Raw genomic sequence first — 15,480 nt, forward strand, 5'->3', positions numbered from 1 at the left:
AGAATTTTAGGCCTAGTTGTTCCTTTGGGGTCGAACAGGTTGTGGACGCATCGCAGCAGCTGTCAGCAGCGAGCGTGTAACTCGCCGAGCAGTTCTCTATATATATAACGTGTTACAATTGTCCAAGGACTGGGAAATGCGTCTAGACGCGTGGATCGTATAAGTAGGTACGCGAACCCATATATGGGGCATCGGTGTCTGTGCAAGCTGAGAGGTAGGAGTCGAACTGTTTCCCATACATTATTAGTGATATACACATTTGGCGGGAAAGGAAGGTTTTTTTTTTTTTTTTTAACCTTTCTAGCGTTGTGAAAACAGGTCTTTCTATTCGCAAATGAAAGAGTATTCGAGTTACTGGCCCTGGGATGATAAAAGGCCGAGCGGGCCACATCATATTTGGAAGCCGTGCACTGCACACTTCGCAGCCTGCAGTCGGGCTGGGGGTGCCTGCCTGGGCCATGGGAACGTGCACAGACGGTCGCGCGCTTCTCGCCTCCGCACTCCCCATGTTATTAATCCTCGGGAGACGCCGCTATAAACTAACACCATTAAAACATTATTGTGACTAAAGAGAAAATTACTTAGCAGAAGCCGCGCCTCGGATTGGTTTGGGACAGTGCGCTGCCGGCGCAGATGAGTTCCATAAATCAGGGGCGCTGGGGATATGCACGCGGGTGCCCGGCCCCACGCAAGTGACACTTCTCGCCACCTTGCATAATTTTTTTCATTAATCTCAATAAGCCCCAAGAGGCGCAAGATTGTTTTAGGCCCCATAACAGTCAAAGTCTTGATCGTTACACTGAGGGCTGTGGCAGCCACCCTGAGGGGCGTGACTGGAAGGGATACAACCCCCCTCTTCTCTTAGGGCAGTGAAGAGGGCAGAGGCGGCTGTACCCTTGGGCTAGGATCACAAGCCTCCAGCACGGAGGAGGGAATTTTTGACACAGCAATACGGGTCTTGGTTTCTTTTTCATTTTAGCGCATCGCTGCTCAGGGATATTTAGTTTGTGCACTGCAATGACGATGGAATCTATCTGCCCCCTATCTATTGTTCAATCAATGTCCCTGTCTGTAGCCCCTCTGTCCATGTTTTACTGCGGTTATCTGTTTCCGCGTCAATCTATCTCTGCCCATTATTGCTAGTCTACTGGTGTATCTGTCGAGGTGCGACTGTATCTGTATATTTTTAGCAGGCTCCCTGAAAGTAAGTGTCGGACAACAGGGACACTGCTAAATCCAGCGCTTCACAATAGAAACAGAAATGATACATGAGAAGATTACGATGCTGATAACGTGACTTTAAAAGGTAAAGGTGCTTCTCGGCCACCTATAGGCTGCAGGCGGGTCCCGGTGCGGCTGCACTGCATGCCGTCCTGTGCAGAGTGCTGAGCAGAGCTTCACTGTCAGAGGAGGGAGGGAGGAGGCGATCTCGGGACAGGGAGAGACTGAAGGGGGAGGGAGGGCGGCCGATCCAGACTGGGGGAGGAGAGCCACTGACCCCGGGACAGGGAGGGGAGGTGGGCTGCCGATCCCGGGACACAGAGAGAGACTGGGGAAGACGAGTTGCTGCCGATCCCGGGGAGGGGGGGCGGGCGGGCAGCACACCGAACGAGGGAGCAGGGCAAGGGGCAGAAAGCACAATGAATGCGGCGGGTTGGTGGGCAGGACAGCAAGCCCTCACCCGAGGACTTCTTCCGGCGGCGGTCGGGGAAATGGAAACCAAAAGCGCCGGCAAAAAAAAAAAAAAGTAAACGCCCACCTCCGAATGACGGAGAGAAAACGGGCGGGATTCAAAAAAACAACAGACGCCCACGAATCTGCTCCTGCTAAGATTGACACATATCTCTTCCAATGGCTAGCATCCATTTATGGAGCTAGCCAATGGAACAGAGAGGCGGGTTAAAGCCCCGTACTGAAGATCAAAAGATTTCGCCTGTGTGACACTGCTTGCGCAGTGAACGCCAGGCGAAACCTTAAAATGAGAAAACTGGCAATAGAGTGAAAATCCTAACACTGGAGGACTGGAAATGACTAGGAAAATGTGAAAAGAAATCCCCATTAGAAATTAAACCACTTATAGGATACATCGGTAACAGGAACACAGCAGGTTATAGTGCAGGAAAAATATGGTATTTCAATTTCAGCACAGTGTTTTAAAATGGCCATTACATTAGACATTTGCAATGCTGTTGCTTAGTGTAATTTCCTAATACCTCTGAGTACAAACTTGCTCAGTCTCCTAATACACAGAGCACTAATAAATGAAGGCCATTTGAGGAGGATTGCATGACCATTAGGGCAAGAATGGGTATTCAGGGAACACGTCAGAGTATGAGGTCCTCTGCATCAAACACCTTAAGTGCATACAAAAGCTATCCAATAATTGTAGCGTTACAAAATGAGTTTCAGCATTTTAATAGGATTGGGACACATCCAGTTGAGTAAAATTAGCAGTGCTAACGTAACGCTGAAAACTAAGTAGAGCCTGTGAGTGGGGTTATTCATTTGGGAGTATATGGTACCTCTGTCAACACAGTAAACCAAATGGAGTTAGGCCTAAATACAGTTCTAAGAGGATCTCAACCCTTGGTTGGTTCTATAACAGGCAGTCCCCAAAGAAGTGTGTGTTCAGTTCAAACAGTAACTGCAAGTTCAAAGTAAAGAACACAACACAAAATTCTGAAACTGATTTATAAAAATAGGAAACAATAATGAGCAAAAAGACACTAAGATCATCAACATAGGCTAAGTGGAACCAGAATACGTTTTTGTAAAGTTTTAAGGCCAAAAATGCCTAGAAAGAAGTAAAGAACAATGGGAAAAAAATCTGTTTGTTCTGGGCCAAAGACCTAGCTGCAATTTCATGCCGACCAAGACAGATCAGAGGTTGGATACATCAAGCTGTTTGTCCCAGTCAAAGTTTTCACCTACAGATAATCCTCCAACTACTGGAAAAATTGTGGAGTCTTGCAGTCCCTTGCTACTCAGTGGAGTGTTCTGGCTACCAGGTCCCTCTCCAGCTCAGTCTCCTGGAGGGTCTGGTCCCCTTTATTCAGCTGTGCCCTCTTGGTGTCAAAAGTTATTCTGCTTTTTTATTTCTTGAGTAAGGTAAACAGGAGGCCAACCACCTGGAGAGCGGTTCTGTCCCTGGGTGCCTGCAGGATCAGGGGTCCTTGAGTCCTCATGCGAGTCCTTCCAACATGAGCCGGGAGTCAGAAGTCTTTATTCTTCCATCAAGGCCTTGTTCGTCCGATGCAGTCTTCCCAAAAATGTTTTGAGGAGGTGTTGGTGGAGGTGTTAAATTCTTCCTGTTCACTAGCCAGTAATGGAGGAATATAACAACCCAATCCCAACAGTTTTGCTGTAAGCCCCCCCCCCCACTTCCTTTGAAGCACTTCCTCTATGCCTTACTGTATAACTTCCCAAGAACCCCTAATTCAAGATGACTGGACCTAACTGCCACCATGCAGGCCTGACTTAGGCCATCCTCTCTGGCCGTGGTGGGTTTGAAGGTCAGCCAAGCTTTTTTGGCCAATGTCTGAATGAGTGGTATTTTTCCTTTTACCAGATGCTGGTGCCAGTTTTTGACTTGTTTAACTTGAGGTGATTCCTTGGAGGTGATTCCTTAACATCTGTTAGTCAGGAAATAGGCATTGTCGATGATGCAGGAATAACGAACACTGGGGTTCTAAAGTTTTAATGTGTTAACGGCATAATTGAAGCTGCTGCGACTAAAGATGGCTGTAGGATCTTGTAGTAAGCTAATTACTCTTTAAAGAGCAGGGAGGGGTCGGCTAAAGAGAAAGGAAGCAGAGCATTGAAGGTTAATGCCTTTTATTTTCATAGTAGTGGGTCTTCTGAGTAAAAACGGATGATGTACTGTATAAAAAAGGGCAGAGAGATCCAACAGCAGATGAACTCGTACTCCTCTGAATCCACCTCAGTTTTGATGTCGTTCCATGTTGCAATCAATGTAGCTTGTTTTCCTGTATACGGGTTGATAATTGTAGGGAGGCATAGACACATACAATGAACTATTCGTTTTTCACCTGCTTTTCTTTCCCAGGGGTTTTGGCGTACGTAGGCAGTTTTAAGTTCAGGAGTAACATAATATCAGGGTGTGTGTGATGTTAGCCCTGGTCGGGATGACTGATGGAAGTCTGTTTCAAGTTTTACTGTTATTTAGTGTAGAAACAGTCTCCAAGCAGTAATATTTCTGCAAGAACAGCTTATTTTTTATTTGACAGATACCGGCAACGATACACAGGATCATGTCATAACTGCTAGGATTTCTTTGGCCCCATTTGTTTTATCAGTTGAACATTTGGAATAAGGCTAAATTATAGGAACTTGGAGGGTTCCTGCCACCCTCGGTTCGGAACATGATACATTTTAACAGCTGAATGGTTACTGAATAAAGTTACTCAGCCATCTGATCGTTGTGGTTTATTTTACATAGATTTGAGCAAAGTGAACATTTTTCGGCTTCTTTGGATATAATCTAATTTGTACATCAAGGTTTCATTTTATTTGTCAATGTCACATGATTTATGGATATATCACTGGCTGATCTTAGCACTTTTGAGATGGGCTGAAATTGCTAAATTTGATTTTTGAATAATAGTATTAATGTAACCCTCACTTTAAAAAAAAAAAAAATTGTATGAACAGAATAGCGTTCACAGAGATGTTCCTGTAAAGTATACTCAATCCATTAGGAATCCACACTGATTCCAGAAACCTCATTCAGTGAATAGCTGATTGAAGGAAATCTACCCCGATTGTTGGACGCAGGATATGCTCTTGAGGAAAACGTGTTTTTCTGAGCCTGGCAGAGATGCTGCTCAGCAAGAGAGCTGGTCTCGTCCTCAGAAAGGGCGAGGGATATTACTCACCATTTCCTTGTAAGAAAAAAATGGGTGGAAGGCTTTTCCCTGGATTTCCATGACCTGTAGCATTCCTTTCCCTGCAGAAGTTTCAACTTATTTCAGTCCTGGTCTTGCTTGGGAATAGCTAATACCTGCACCTGCTGGACTCGTACTGTTAGGCTTGGCTCCCTGTGAACTCAAAATCTCACCGGTGTCTTCAACAAATGTCCAGTTCTTCTGGAGTATCTGTTCCTTGGTACTCGCAAAGTCGTCTTTCCACTGTAAAGAGTATCTGCCATCTGACAGATAATGCCTTTTTTCCTGTAAAAGGCTGGCTTTCTTCAAGAATCTGGATGTGTTCCCCACAGGGACATCAGTTTCACCAGTAATGTTCCAGTTGTCAATCCCCTAATAGATGTTGATTCCCCTCATCTTTTCTGTGGGTGGACACCCAGTGCACCTCCCCTTTCGTTTTTTAAAAACTGTATTAATCCACCTCTACCATGTGGGGGAGTTTACCCACCCTTCACCCCCTTTCTTGTCCTGGCTTCGTCCATTTTTTACATGACAAATTGCTAATCAATATCAGCTTGTATGATCGCTCCTGTTTCCCCTCGCTGTGTCCATGTTGATATGTAGAGCAGAGCAGTGAATGATTCCCTTAACAGTGAAAGGGCGGGTGGCTAATACAGACCGGTAGGTGGGCTGCCATGAACGACATTGACACTGCAGCCCCCCAACTCATCTGTGCAACATGGTTCCTATTGTGCGCCCTGACCTGGTACATTTTTCAATTGTTGTTGTTGTTTGGGATAGGCATATTTGTTCCTGCTTCTCATGCTGCTTCCATCCCAAGGCAGTGCCTCTGGCTGCTGCCCTCTTGTGGTGAAATTCACCGAGGCCATAATTCCCTCCGAGACAATGGGCATTCGCAGTACCATCTTTGATTGTAAAGTACGACTGCGTAGCGTTGTCCCTAATAATGCATCTGAACTGACCATTATTTAGGCATGTCCTTTTTCCTGTAATTGTTTTAAATAGGAGTATTTTCCATAAATTGTTTTTATAATGCAATATTTTTGATTAAGCATTTTAGTAATCGTGATCTATTCTCTATTTTAATAGGATCGGAAGCTTCTGGCCACAGCTCAGCAAATGCTTCAAGACAGCAAAACAAAAATCGAAGTTATAAGAATGCAAATTCTTCAGGCGGTCCAGACAAATGAAATGGCGTACGATAATGGTGATCAAACTTGTACATTTAAAACTAAATATGTGCTAATGGAAGTGCTGGATTCTGAGGGATGTTTTATACTTTAATTGCTTATTAACTAAACTAATCTGAGAATACTTATTAAAAGGACAGGCATAGCAAATCGATCAATAAGTATGGCTTGCTATCAGTGTATGGCATTGAAGGAAAAATTGCAAGCTCTAGTGATTGCAGACAAGCTGCATATAGGGAGCGGAACCTGCTGCACATAATCTGCATTTCAAAATGTAATCAAGAAAAACAAATCTTTTCCACTGTATGTATGTTGCTACTCAGCCATCCGAATGGTGAGCCATAAAGGTTTAATGCAATACATACAAATAGGGCAGAAAAAAACTATTATGTAAATATGCTGTAGATCAGGGTTCTCCAATCTTTTTGTGTCGTAAGAGCTACTTCGGTTCAGTGACAATCATATCGAGCTAGTGAACATATCAGACGCAATTACGTTGCTGGCAACCCAGTGCAAGATTACCAGCAGTGAACAGCTCGGTGCACCAGGCAGGGTTGTCAGCAGTGATGTACACCAGCATTGGCAAAGCCAATAGGTCTAGCTTATGCAAGAGCTATTGGCAAAACCAGTAAGTGTTATCAATGTTGTACATCAGAGTGGCTGCTGTTCAGCTTGGCTAAAAGTTAGTAGGGTAAAGCATAGTGGATTGGTTGTGTCGTAAAGTGGAGTGGAGTAGAGTGGAGTGTTATGGAGTGATCGACTGTAGAGTGGAGTTGCATAGTTAGAAGTGAAGTGTCATGGAGTAGCATACAGTGCTGTGGAGGGAGTAGAGTGTCATAAAGTGGAAGGGTGAGGAATTGAATGGCGTTAAGTGGAGCACAGTGTCAGAGTTGAGTGGAGTGAGACAGTGTTGTGGAGTGGCATAGAGGGTGTTGAGTAGAGTGGCGTACATCAGAGTAGATTGGCATGGGGTGGAGTAGTGTGTCGTAGAGTGGAGTAAACTGGCTTAGAGGAAGTTGCTTAGAACATCATAGAGTGGAGTAGTGTCGCAGAATGGCGTAGAGTGGAGTAGAGTGCTGTAGAGTGAAGTGGCAGAAAGTGGAGTAGAGTTTCAGTGGAGCATAGTGTAATGGAGTAGACCATCATAGAGTGGAGTATCATGGAGTGTCATAAAATGGAGTGTAGTAGAGTGGCCTAGAGTTAAGTGGTCCAATGTATACTGGTGCAGAGTAGTTGGCGTAGAGTGCATTAGTTTTGAGTAAAGTGGTGTAGAGTTCAGTGGTGTAGGGTAGAGCAGCGCAAAGTAGATTACAGGGGTTTAGAGTGCAATGGCATAGTGAAGTGGTGGACAGTGGCATAGAGTATAGTGGCACAGAGTGGAGGGGTGCAGGCTATGGTGCAGAGGTGTAAAGTACAGTGACGTTGAGTGTAGTGGTATAGAGTGCTGTGATGTAGAACGTAGTAGATTGGCATAGAGAGGAGTGGTGCAGAGTAGTGTGCAGTATCATACAGTGGAGTAATGTAGAGTAGAGTGTTAGAGTGCAGCATCGTAGAGGGTCACAGAGAGCAGTGACGCTGAGTAGAATGGGATGGTGTAGAGTGCAGTGACGTAGCGTGTTGTGGGATTGCGTCGAATGTTATAGAATTTAGTGTCGTAAAGTGCAGTGATGCAAAGTAGTTGGCATAGGTGCAGTGCGGTGTGTTGGTTTTGACTAAAGTGTTGTAGAGTGCATTTGCATTGTGTGCAGAGGTTCAGAGTACAGTCGCATAGCGTAGACTACAATGGTGTAGAGTGTAGTGCAGTGGCGTAGAGTGGAGTTCAGTGGCATACAGTGATTTGGTGTAGGGTGGCATACAATGCAGTGGCGTAGATCAGATTGGTTTTTAGTAAAGTCGTGTGGAGTGCAGTGGTATAGGGTGCAGCAGTATAACATTGACTGGCATAAAGTGGAATAGAGTGCAGTTGGCTGTAGTAGAGTGAAGTGGCCTAGAGTGCAGGGGTGCAGAGTGGATTGGCGTAGAGTACTGTGGCATAGAGTAGAGTGATGTAGAGTGGCGTAAAGTACAGTAGTTAAGAGACCAGTGTTGCAGAGTAGAATGACTTGGAGTGAAGTGGCATAGAGTGCAGTGGAGTAGAGTGGTGCAGAGTGCAGTTACATAGAGTGTAGTGGTGCGGAGTAGAATAGAGTGACGTACAGTATAGTGACATAGAGTACAATGGTGTAGAGTGACAGCGTGCAGTGCCGTGGAGTAGAATGTTGTAGAGTATAGTGGCGTAAAGTGCAATGGTGCAATGTAGTTGGCATTGGTACTGTGGTTTTGAGAAAAGTGGTGTAGTCAATTTTGCGTAGAGTGGCGTGGCACTGAGGGGCATAGAGTGAAGTGGTGCAGGCTAGAGTATAGTGGTGCAGGGTAGAGTGCAGTTGCATAGAGTGGCACAGCGTTGATTGCAGTGGTGTAGAATGGAGTGGCGCAGGCTGGAGTTGTGGCATAAAGTGCAGTGGCGTTGAGTGCAATGTTGTGGAGTGGCATAGACTGGTGTAGAGTGCTTTAGCAAAAAGTGCAGTGTTGCATAGTAGTGGTATAGAGTGGAGTGGCGCAGGGCAGAGTAGAGTGGCATAGAGTGCAGTGGCAGTAGATTGTTTCAGAGTAGGGTAAATTGGTGCTGGGTAGAGTGGAGTCCTATAGAGGAGTGGCATAAAGTGCGTTGATGTAGAGTGTAGTGTTGCGGAGTGGCGCAGAGTGCAATGGCGCAGAATAGAGTGGCATGGAGTACAGTGGTGCAGGCTAGAATAGAGTGACGCAGAGTGCAGTGAAGTAGATAATGGCGCAGAGTAGATTGGTGTAGAATGCATTAGTTTTGAGTAAAGCGGTGGAGTACATTGGCATAGGGTGGAGCAGCGCGGAGTGGTGAAGAGTGCAGCGGTGCATAGTAGGGTGGGTTAGAGTGCATTTGCGTGGAGTCGTGTAGAGTACAGAGGTTTTGAGTGGTGCAGAGAAGAGTGCAGTTACGCAGTGTGGAGCAGCAAAGTGTGGAATGATGCAGAGTAGAGTGCAGTGGCGGTGAGTGAGACAAAGTAGAGTGGGGTAACGTAGAGTATGCATGGTACGGTAACGTACTGCCATTACAGACGACATACCTTAAATTGAAATGACTATTACATTTTCACTCTCAATCAACTTTTTCTATGTCCACAAGATGTCTTTAGCAAAACAGACCGATGCGCTGTCTGGTAGGTTGCGACCTAAAAACGGGTTGATCAATGTGAAATGCTAATACATGAAATTGAAATAAAGAGCTGCAGTACCCCCTGGCAACAAGATAATATTAGTAATATGTCTCTACATCATCACTTAACATCGGCTTTAAATATATTTTGAAAATTCTACTTTTATTTCTGCAAACATTTGCTTATGAGTTCTGAAAATACATACATATCTTGGTACACATCTTTAATTCAACAAAGCCGAACTTTCTTAGTAGTGCGTGATTCACATAGGAGTTACTTGCAGGTAGCCAGGGAGCTACCAGTAGCTCACGAGCTGCTCATTGGATAAGCCTGCCCTAGATAGATTCCTAATTAACAAACTGTTGTTGAGCCAGATCACTGGGTATTCTAGAGGCTGCTGCATCGAACCTCCCACCACCACACCCCCTTGAGTTGAAAAGAACACATTGTGGGCCGGTTAACAAGAGGCACGCAGCAAACCAATCTGATGTACTACAGCAGCTAGGTCTCATCCTATTGGCTCCGCCTACTCCCACCCTCTGTTTAGCTGATTATCATGGTTCCACATGAAATTATTTATTTTATATCCCATCTACTGATTCATATCTCTGTATACATATGTATAGACCCGTTCTATTTAACTAAAAGCTTTGACCCGAAGCTGCAGAATGAACAGGTGATATTTTAAGAATGCGCACGACATTTATTCGTGTCATACATGAATGGGTCACTATGCACTTGTCCTAGAAGAGCCTTATTGTATACCATTTGATATTTCAGCTGCTTCACATTGTACTTCTTTTCTGACACGAAGGCTTGGGGTCCTTAAGCAGTGGAGACGGACAGGGTGTTTGACACACCTTGAGCTGGTGAACTTCCATTTTGGTCATAGCTTGCTGGATGGAGAAATTTCGTTCAAAAATGTGTTGTGACCACATTTTTGTGCTTCAGTTGATCTGGACCTAGAGTACGAGTTGCAAAAATCTGTGACGTGCGCCTCTACATGTTGTTGAGGACCTTGTTTGGGATACAAAACACTGAGTGCTGAGGAATCCCACACTTTGCATATCTTTGAGCGACTGTTTTCTCTACAGGCTTTGTAGTCTCACTTGTGTCTAGCCTCATTTTTCAGGTCTCGCCTACGCAGCGCGCACGCGCTGCAAGGAGACCTTTAGCCGTTTGCAGCTCTTTTTCAAAGCACATGCTCGTGCTTGTGGCGGCATAGCTTGCGGGAGTGTGCAACGGGGCGCTACAAGCACGAGTATGTGCTTTGAAAAAGAGCAGACTGCTCTCCCCAGCATGCGCGCACCACTCGCGGATGCACCCCTCCGCCTCCCTCTCCTGCTGCAGCCTGCAAGTACAATCAACTTGCTCATAGTGTCAATCAAGTTACCTGCCTTTCCCACGCCACATCACGGCACCCAATGAAACAACCATTCGTTCCCTTAGCCTGCCTACCCATCGGCCAACAGCCTCTGCTGAAAGAGTACGCGTGGTGCCCTTCAACCGCAGAGTCATGGTGTCACTCGTTTTCAGGATGGGACTTGCAAGTCGCAGGAGCTTCTCGTGAGTTTTCATATTTGACTGACAATTGTGGGCGGAAGTGATGCTTTACTTTGCCCCTGATATTGGCCTCGCCTCTCATACTGTTAAACTGGTGAAATACTGTTGAAGCGCGCAGGGTCACAGTGTAAAACACAGTTTAAGACGATCTGTTTACACTGTACAGTGCTTCAAGGGGCATGGTTCTAGTTTGCGCTCCTCTACCCTACATGCGGGGCTACAGCTCACGCAGGCTTAGTCGAAAGACCAATAAAATAACCTTTAATGTAGATGACGTGAAGTTGGTGTAATTTGCAGCAGCATCACTCAGCACCACTCAGCGCCACCACAGCATCACTCAGCGCCACCAGAGCATCACTCAGCGCCACCACAGCATCGCTCAGCGCCACCACAGCATCGCTCAGCGCCACCACAGCATCGCTCAGCGCCACCACAGCATCGCTCAGCGCCACCACAGCATCACTCGCTCAGCGCCACCACAGCATCACTCGCTCAGCGCCACCACAGCATCACTCGCTCAGCGCCACCACAGCATCACTCGCTCAGCGCCACCACAGCATCACTCGCTCAGCGCCACCACTGCATCACTCGCTCAGCGCCACCACTGCATCACTCGCTCAGCGCCACCACCGCATCGCTCAGCGCCACCACCGCATCGCTCAGCGCCACCACAGCATCGCTCAGCGCCACCACAGCATCGCTCAGCGCCACCACAGCATCGCTCAGCGCCACCACAGCATCGCTCAGCGCCACCACAGCATCACTCAGCGCCACCACAGCATCACTCAGGGCCACCACAGCACCCTCCGATTGTTTATGCCCCCTCAAAAAAAGCTTTAACAAGCAACCATTGGAATAGGCAGAAATAAGTTGCCAGCATTGCAGGAATAAAAGAAAACTGAGGAAATTTTTTATTGTAGATACTTTTTTTAATATGGTCGTTCAGTTGTACATAATGCCTTCTTGGTTATATAAAAGGCAACAAAAATGCTTCTGACACTTTTTTTATTATAACTTTTCAGAATGCTGCACAGCAGCCACACTTCTCTACAGCACAGCTTGAAGACATTGGAAAAGTCAATAGCTCTGGCTAAACACTTGTAAGCCCCCAAAGGCGAGACCTATTGGCTATGCCAATGCTTGTTTTATCAGTAGCTGACTGTATACAAGCCAACGCACTCAGCTTTTTTTTAATTCTCAGTAATGTAATGTCTCCTTTGCCAAAAGCAAATGAAATGTCATGGGCCTGCTAGAATCAGCACTTAGTTGTGACCTTTTAAGGATCGCTGGGCGTTCTGGTGTGAGTTAATATTATGGGCCTCATTCAGAGAGCCCCAGCGCTAAAGGGAGGTAAAACCAGTAAAATTTGATACTGCAGGTATAATTATATTGCCTCCCCATTAAGTAGCACACGGATTGAAATGGGAGAATGGAACTGTAAAATCACACATTTCCTCCTGTTGGGAGCTTCAGAATTCAGACTTTTGTCGATTGGTGACCACAGAAACGTCGCCAGAATTCAGTGTAGGGGGAAAAAACAGCTGGGTGTGAAACTTGCACACCTATGGTATTGCTGATTCAAGTGCAAACTCCCATTGATGCCTAATCTCTATTACTGGGGCACTTGGAATGTGGCCCTGTGTGCTCTTTGAGTTTAATAAACATCCCTCTGATAGTTGGGACCAGACACAATCTGGTTTTCATTGAAGCAGACCAGTGGAGGTAGTTAATGTGCTGGGTAGAACTGCACTTCTGCGTGCTAAATAGCTTCAATTTTCTAACACTTGCTTAGTTACACTAAAATTATTGGAAGTCTATATGTTACAAGAAATTATTAAATATTTATCTTCATATACATTAATAGTGGTATTCCTTTATTTTCAGCAAAGCCAGTGATAAGCCCGCTTGAACTTCGGATGGAAGAATTACTACATCATTTTAGGATAGAGTTTGCAGTAGCAGAAGGTGCCAAGAATGTGATGAAATTGCTTGGCTCTGGGAGAGTCACAGACCGAAAAGCACTTTCTGAGGTATTATATACCTGATGTTCCATTTCATTGTCAAAACTGCAGGTGGGCCGTTTTCATTTTAAATGCATATTTTCTTTACATTCATATAGGCTCAAGCAAGATTTAATGAATCAAGCCAGAAATTAGACCTTTTAAAATATTCTTTGGAACAGCGATTGAACGAACTACCTAAGAACCATCCGAAAAGCAGTATTATCATAGAGGAATTATCACTGGTCACTTCACCACCATTAAGTCCACGTCAAAGTATGATATCTACGCAAAACCAGTACAGCACTTTATCAAAACCAGCAGCTTTGACGGGTAGGTATTAGTTTAAATCTTTTTCTAAAACTCCATCTTGATTGCATGGAAAGGGAAAGCTTTATTTTGGGTTTAATCAAAAGCTTGTTTTTGAGCATAGAAGGAATTGTGTTCTTGAATTAAAGCATTGCACCTGATTGACAAAATGTTGTACATTTTCTCCCATAGAATTGCTTTGGGGTTCTGGTGGCCCAAATAGTTTGGACATCAAATAATCTTCATGAGTTATTTACTTACATGAAACCATGACTCAATACTCTTCGACTGTTGTAATCATGAAGCCTAAAGAGACCTTGTATTTCTTAAAGAGGGTCAACGGTTTGAACTTGTCCAAGATCAATTAGCATTCAGGCACTCCAGCTTACATGGCTTACTCTTGGTATCTGATGAGTGCTGTTTCCTGGTAATTTATATGTAATGTATGTCTGCTAAGTTAAGTGCATAGTATTTATATGAAATCTCTCAAATACTTTCATTGTTCTAGTCATGAAGAAAGAGCAACAACGTATTCTCCCAAGAATGTACAGTTTCATCAAGTCCAAAATCAATAGGCATTTGAGAGCTCTAAAGTCATGTCTTATCTTTGAAACCAGATCCCTACATTTATGCGGAGAATAGTTTTGGCAATGATTCTTAGTGTGGCTCATTCTTTTTCAGGCTATCTCTTTAAAAAGGTCAGTCCAAACAATTGCGAAATCAATGTCCTGAATCCTTTTACTTAATTTAATAGCCACGTTTTCCTCCTTTTACTTAATTAAATAGTCCCGTTTTTCTCAAGTTAAAGGAAGCATTGGTGGCCCTGCAACCTTAGAACTTCATAAAAATATTATGTCGAAAATAATGCCAAGAAGTTTTCAATCAGGATTTTTAGATTGACTTACATTGGCCAATTCACTATGTACTTTACACACATGCTAAAGTGCTTGACCACTATGCTAGCACTGACTACACCCTTTTATTGTCTATTGTTTAATACTATTCATTGATCTAAAGAGTTTATTGTGTTACTTTCCACTTTGTAGTTTGCACTTTTTCCGTTATATTGAACGTACGTGATTGATTTTCTATACTAGGTGTACACATATACGTACACACACAGGGCTTTAAGTGTTTAGGTGGAAGAAAAAACGGGGGGGAGGTGTCTGAAAGGGACGTGGCCTATGTAATTAAGGGTGTGACTTATTCATGTAGACTGCATTTCTGTAATTCCCGAAGTGTTACCCAATCGTTTTTTGGTGCCTTCCTGAGCTTTCTGTTATTGCATCCAGAAATGTAACTCAAGTGGGATGTACCTAAAACCAGCCACAACTATTGGCTTTGTCAATGATTGTTAGCTGTTTGAGATAAATGATTAAGATTAATGTTTGTTATAAATAGATATTGCTGAACATGTTTTAATTCAGAAATGATGACTGTGAATGAACCTTACTGAGGCCTGTGGATGGGGTAGTGACCTACAGTGTTTCAACCACTCCATTTATGTTCACTCCGACATGTGTGCACTTTTTCTCTCCACATCTCGTCGAAGTACATATCTTAAACCTATTCTCTGTCCTCTTCAGCACCCTCTTTTTTTTCTCTCTTGAGCCCCTTTCTGCATCTTCAATTCACCACACCATCACTAAGGGCCACCACACCATCACTCAGGGCCACCACACCATCACTCAGGGCCACCACACCATCACTCGGGGCCACCACACCATCACCCGGGGCCACCACACCATCACCCGGGGCCACCACACCATCACCCGGGGCCACCACACCATCACCCGGGGCCACCACACCATCACCCGGGGCCACCACACCATCACCCGGGGCCACCACACCATCACCCGGGGCCACCACACCATCACCCGGGGCCACCACACCATCACCCGGGGCCACCACACCATCACCCGGGGCCACCACACCATCACCCGGGGCCACCACACCATCACCCGGGGCCACCACACCATCACCCGGGGCCACCACACCATCACCCGGGGCCACCACACCATCACCCGGGGCCACCACACCATCACCCGGGGCCACCACACCATCACTCGGGGCCACCACACCATCACTCGGGGCCACCACACCATCACTCGGGGCCACCACACCATCCCTCAGCTCCACCTAATCATCACTCAGCAGCACCACAGCAACACTCAGCAGCACCACAGCATCACTCAGCAAAACCACATCAGCATCACTCAGCAAAACCACAGCTTCACTGAGTGCCACAGACAGAAACAAGTTACCGGCATTGCAAGGACAAAAG

General features: G+C 45.3%; 1 protein-coding gene across 2 annotated transcripts in view; it reads left to right on the plus strand.

The window, feature by feature from the left end:
• PKN2 (protein kinase N2) overlaps nucleotides 1-15,480 on the plus strand; it is a 454,984-nt gene that overhangs the window by 190,025 nt on the left and 249,479 nt on the right. For both annotated transcript variants that reach the window (XM_078645957.1, XM_078645968.1), the window contains exons 4-6: nucleotides 5,994-6,111; nucleotides 12,772-12,917; nucleotides 13,007-13,220. In XM_078645957.1, coding sequence (XP_078502083.1) covers nucleotides 5,994-6,111; nucleotides 12,772-12,917; nucleotides 13,007-13,220 — 478 coding nt within the window. The remainder of the gene's footprint in view (nucleotides 1-5,993; nucleotides 6,112-12,771; nucleotides 12,918-13,006; nucleotides 13,221-15,480) is intronic.

Source organism: Lissotriton helveticus, chromosome 1_1, assembly GCF_964261635.1.
Source record: "Lissotriton helveticus chromosome 1_1, aLisHel1.1, whole genome shotgun sequence".
Taxonomy (NCBI): domain Eukaryota; kingdom Metazoa; phylum Chordata; class Amphibia; order Caudata; family Salamandridae; genus Lissotriton; species Lissotriton helveticus.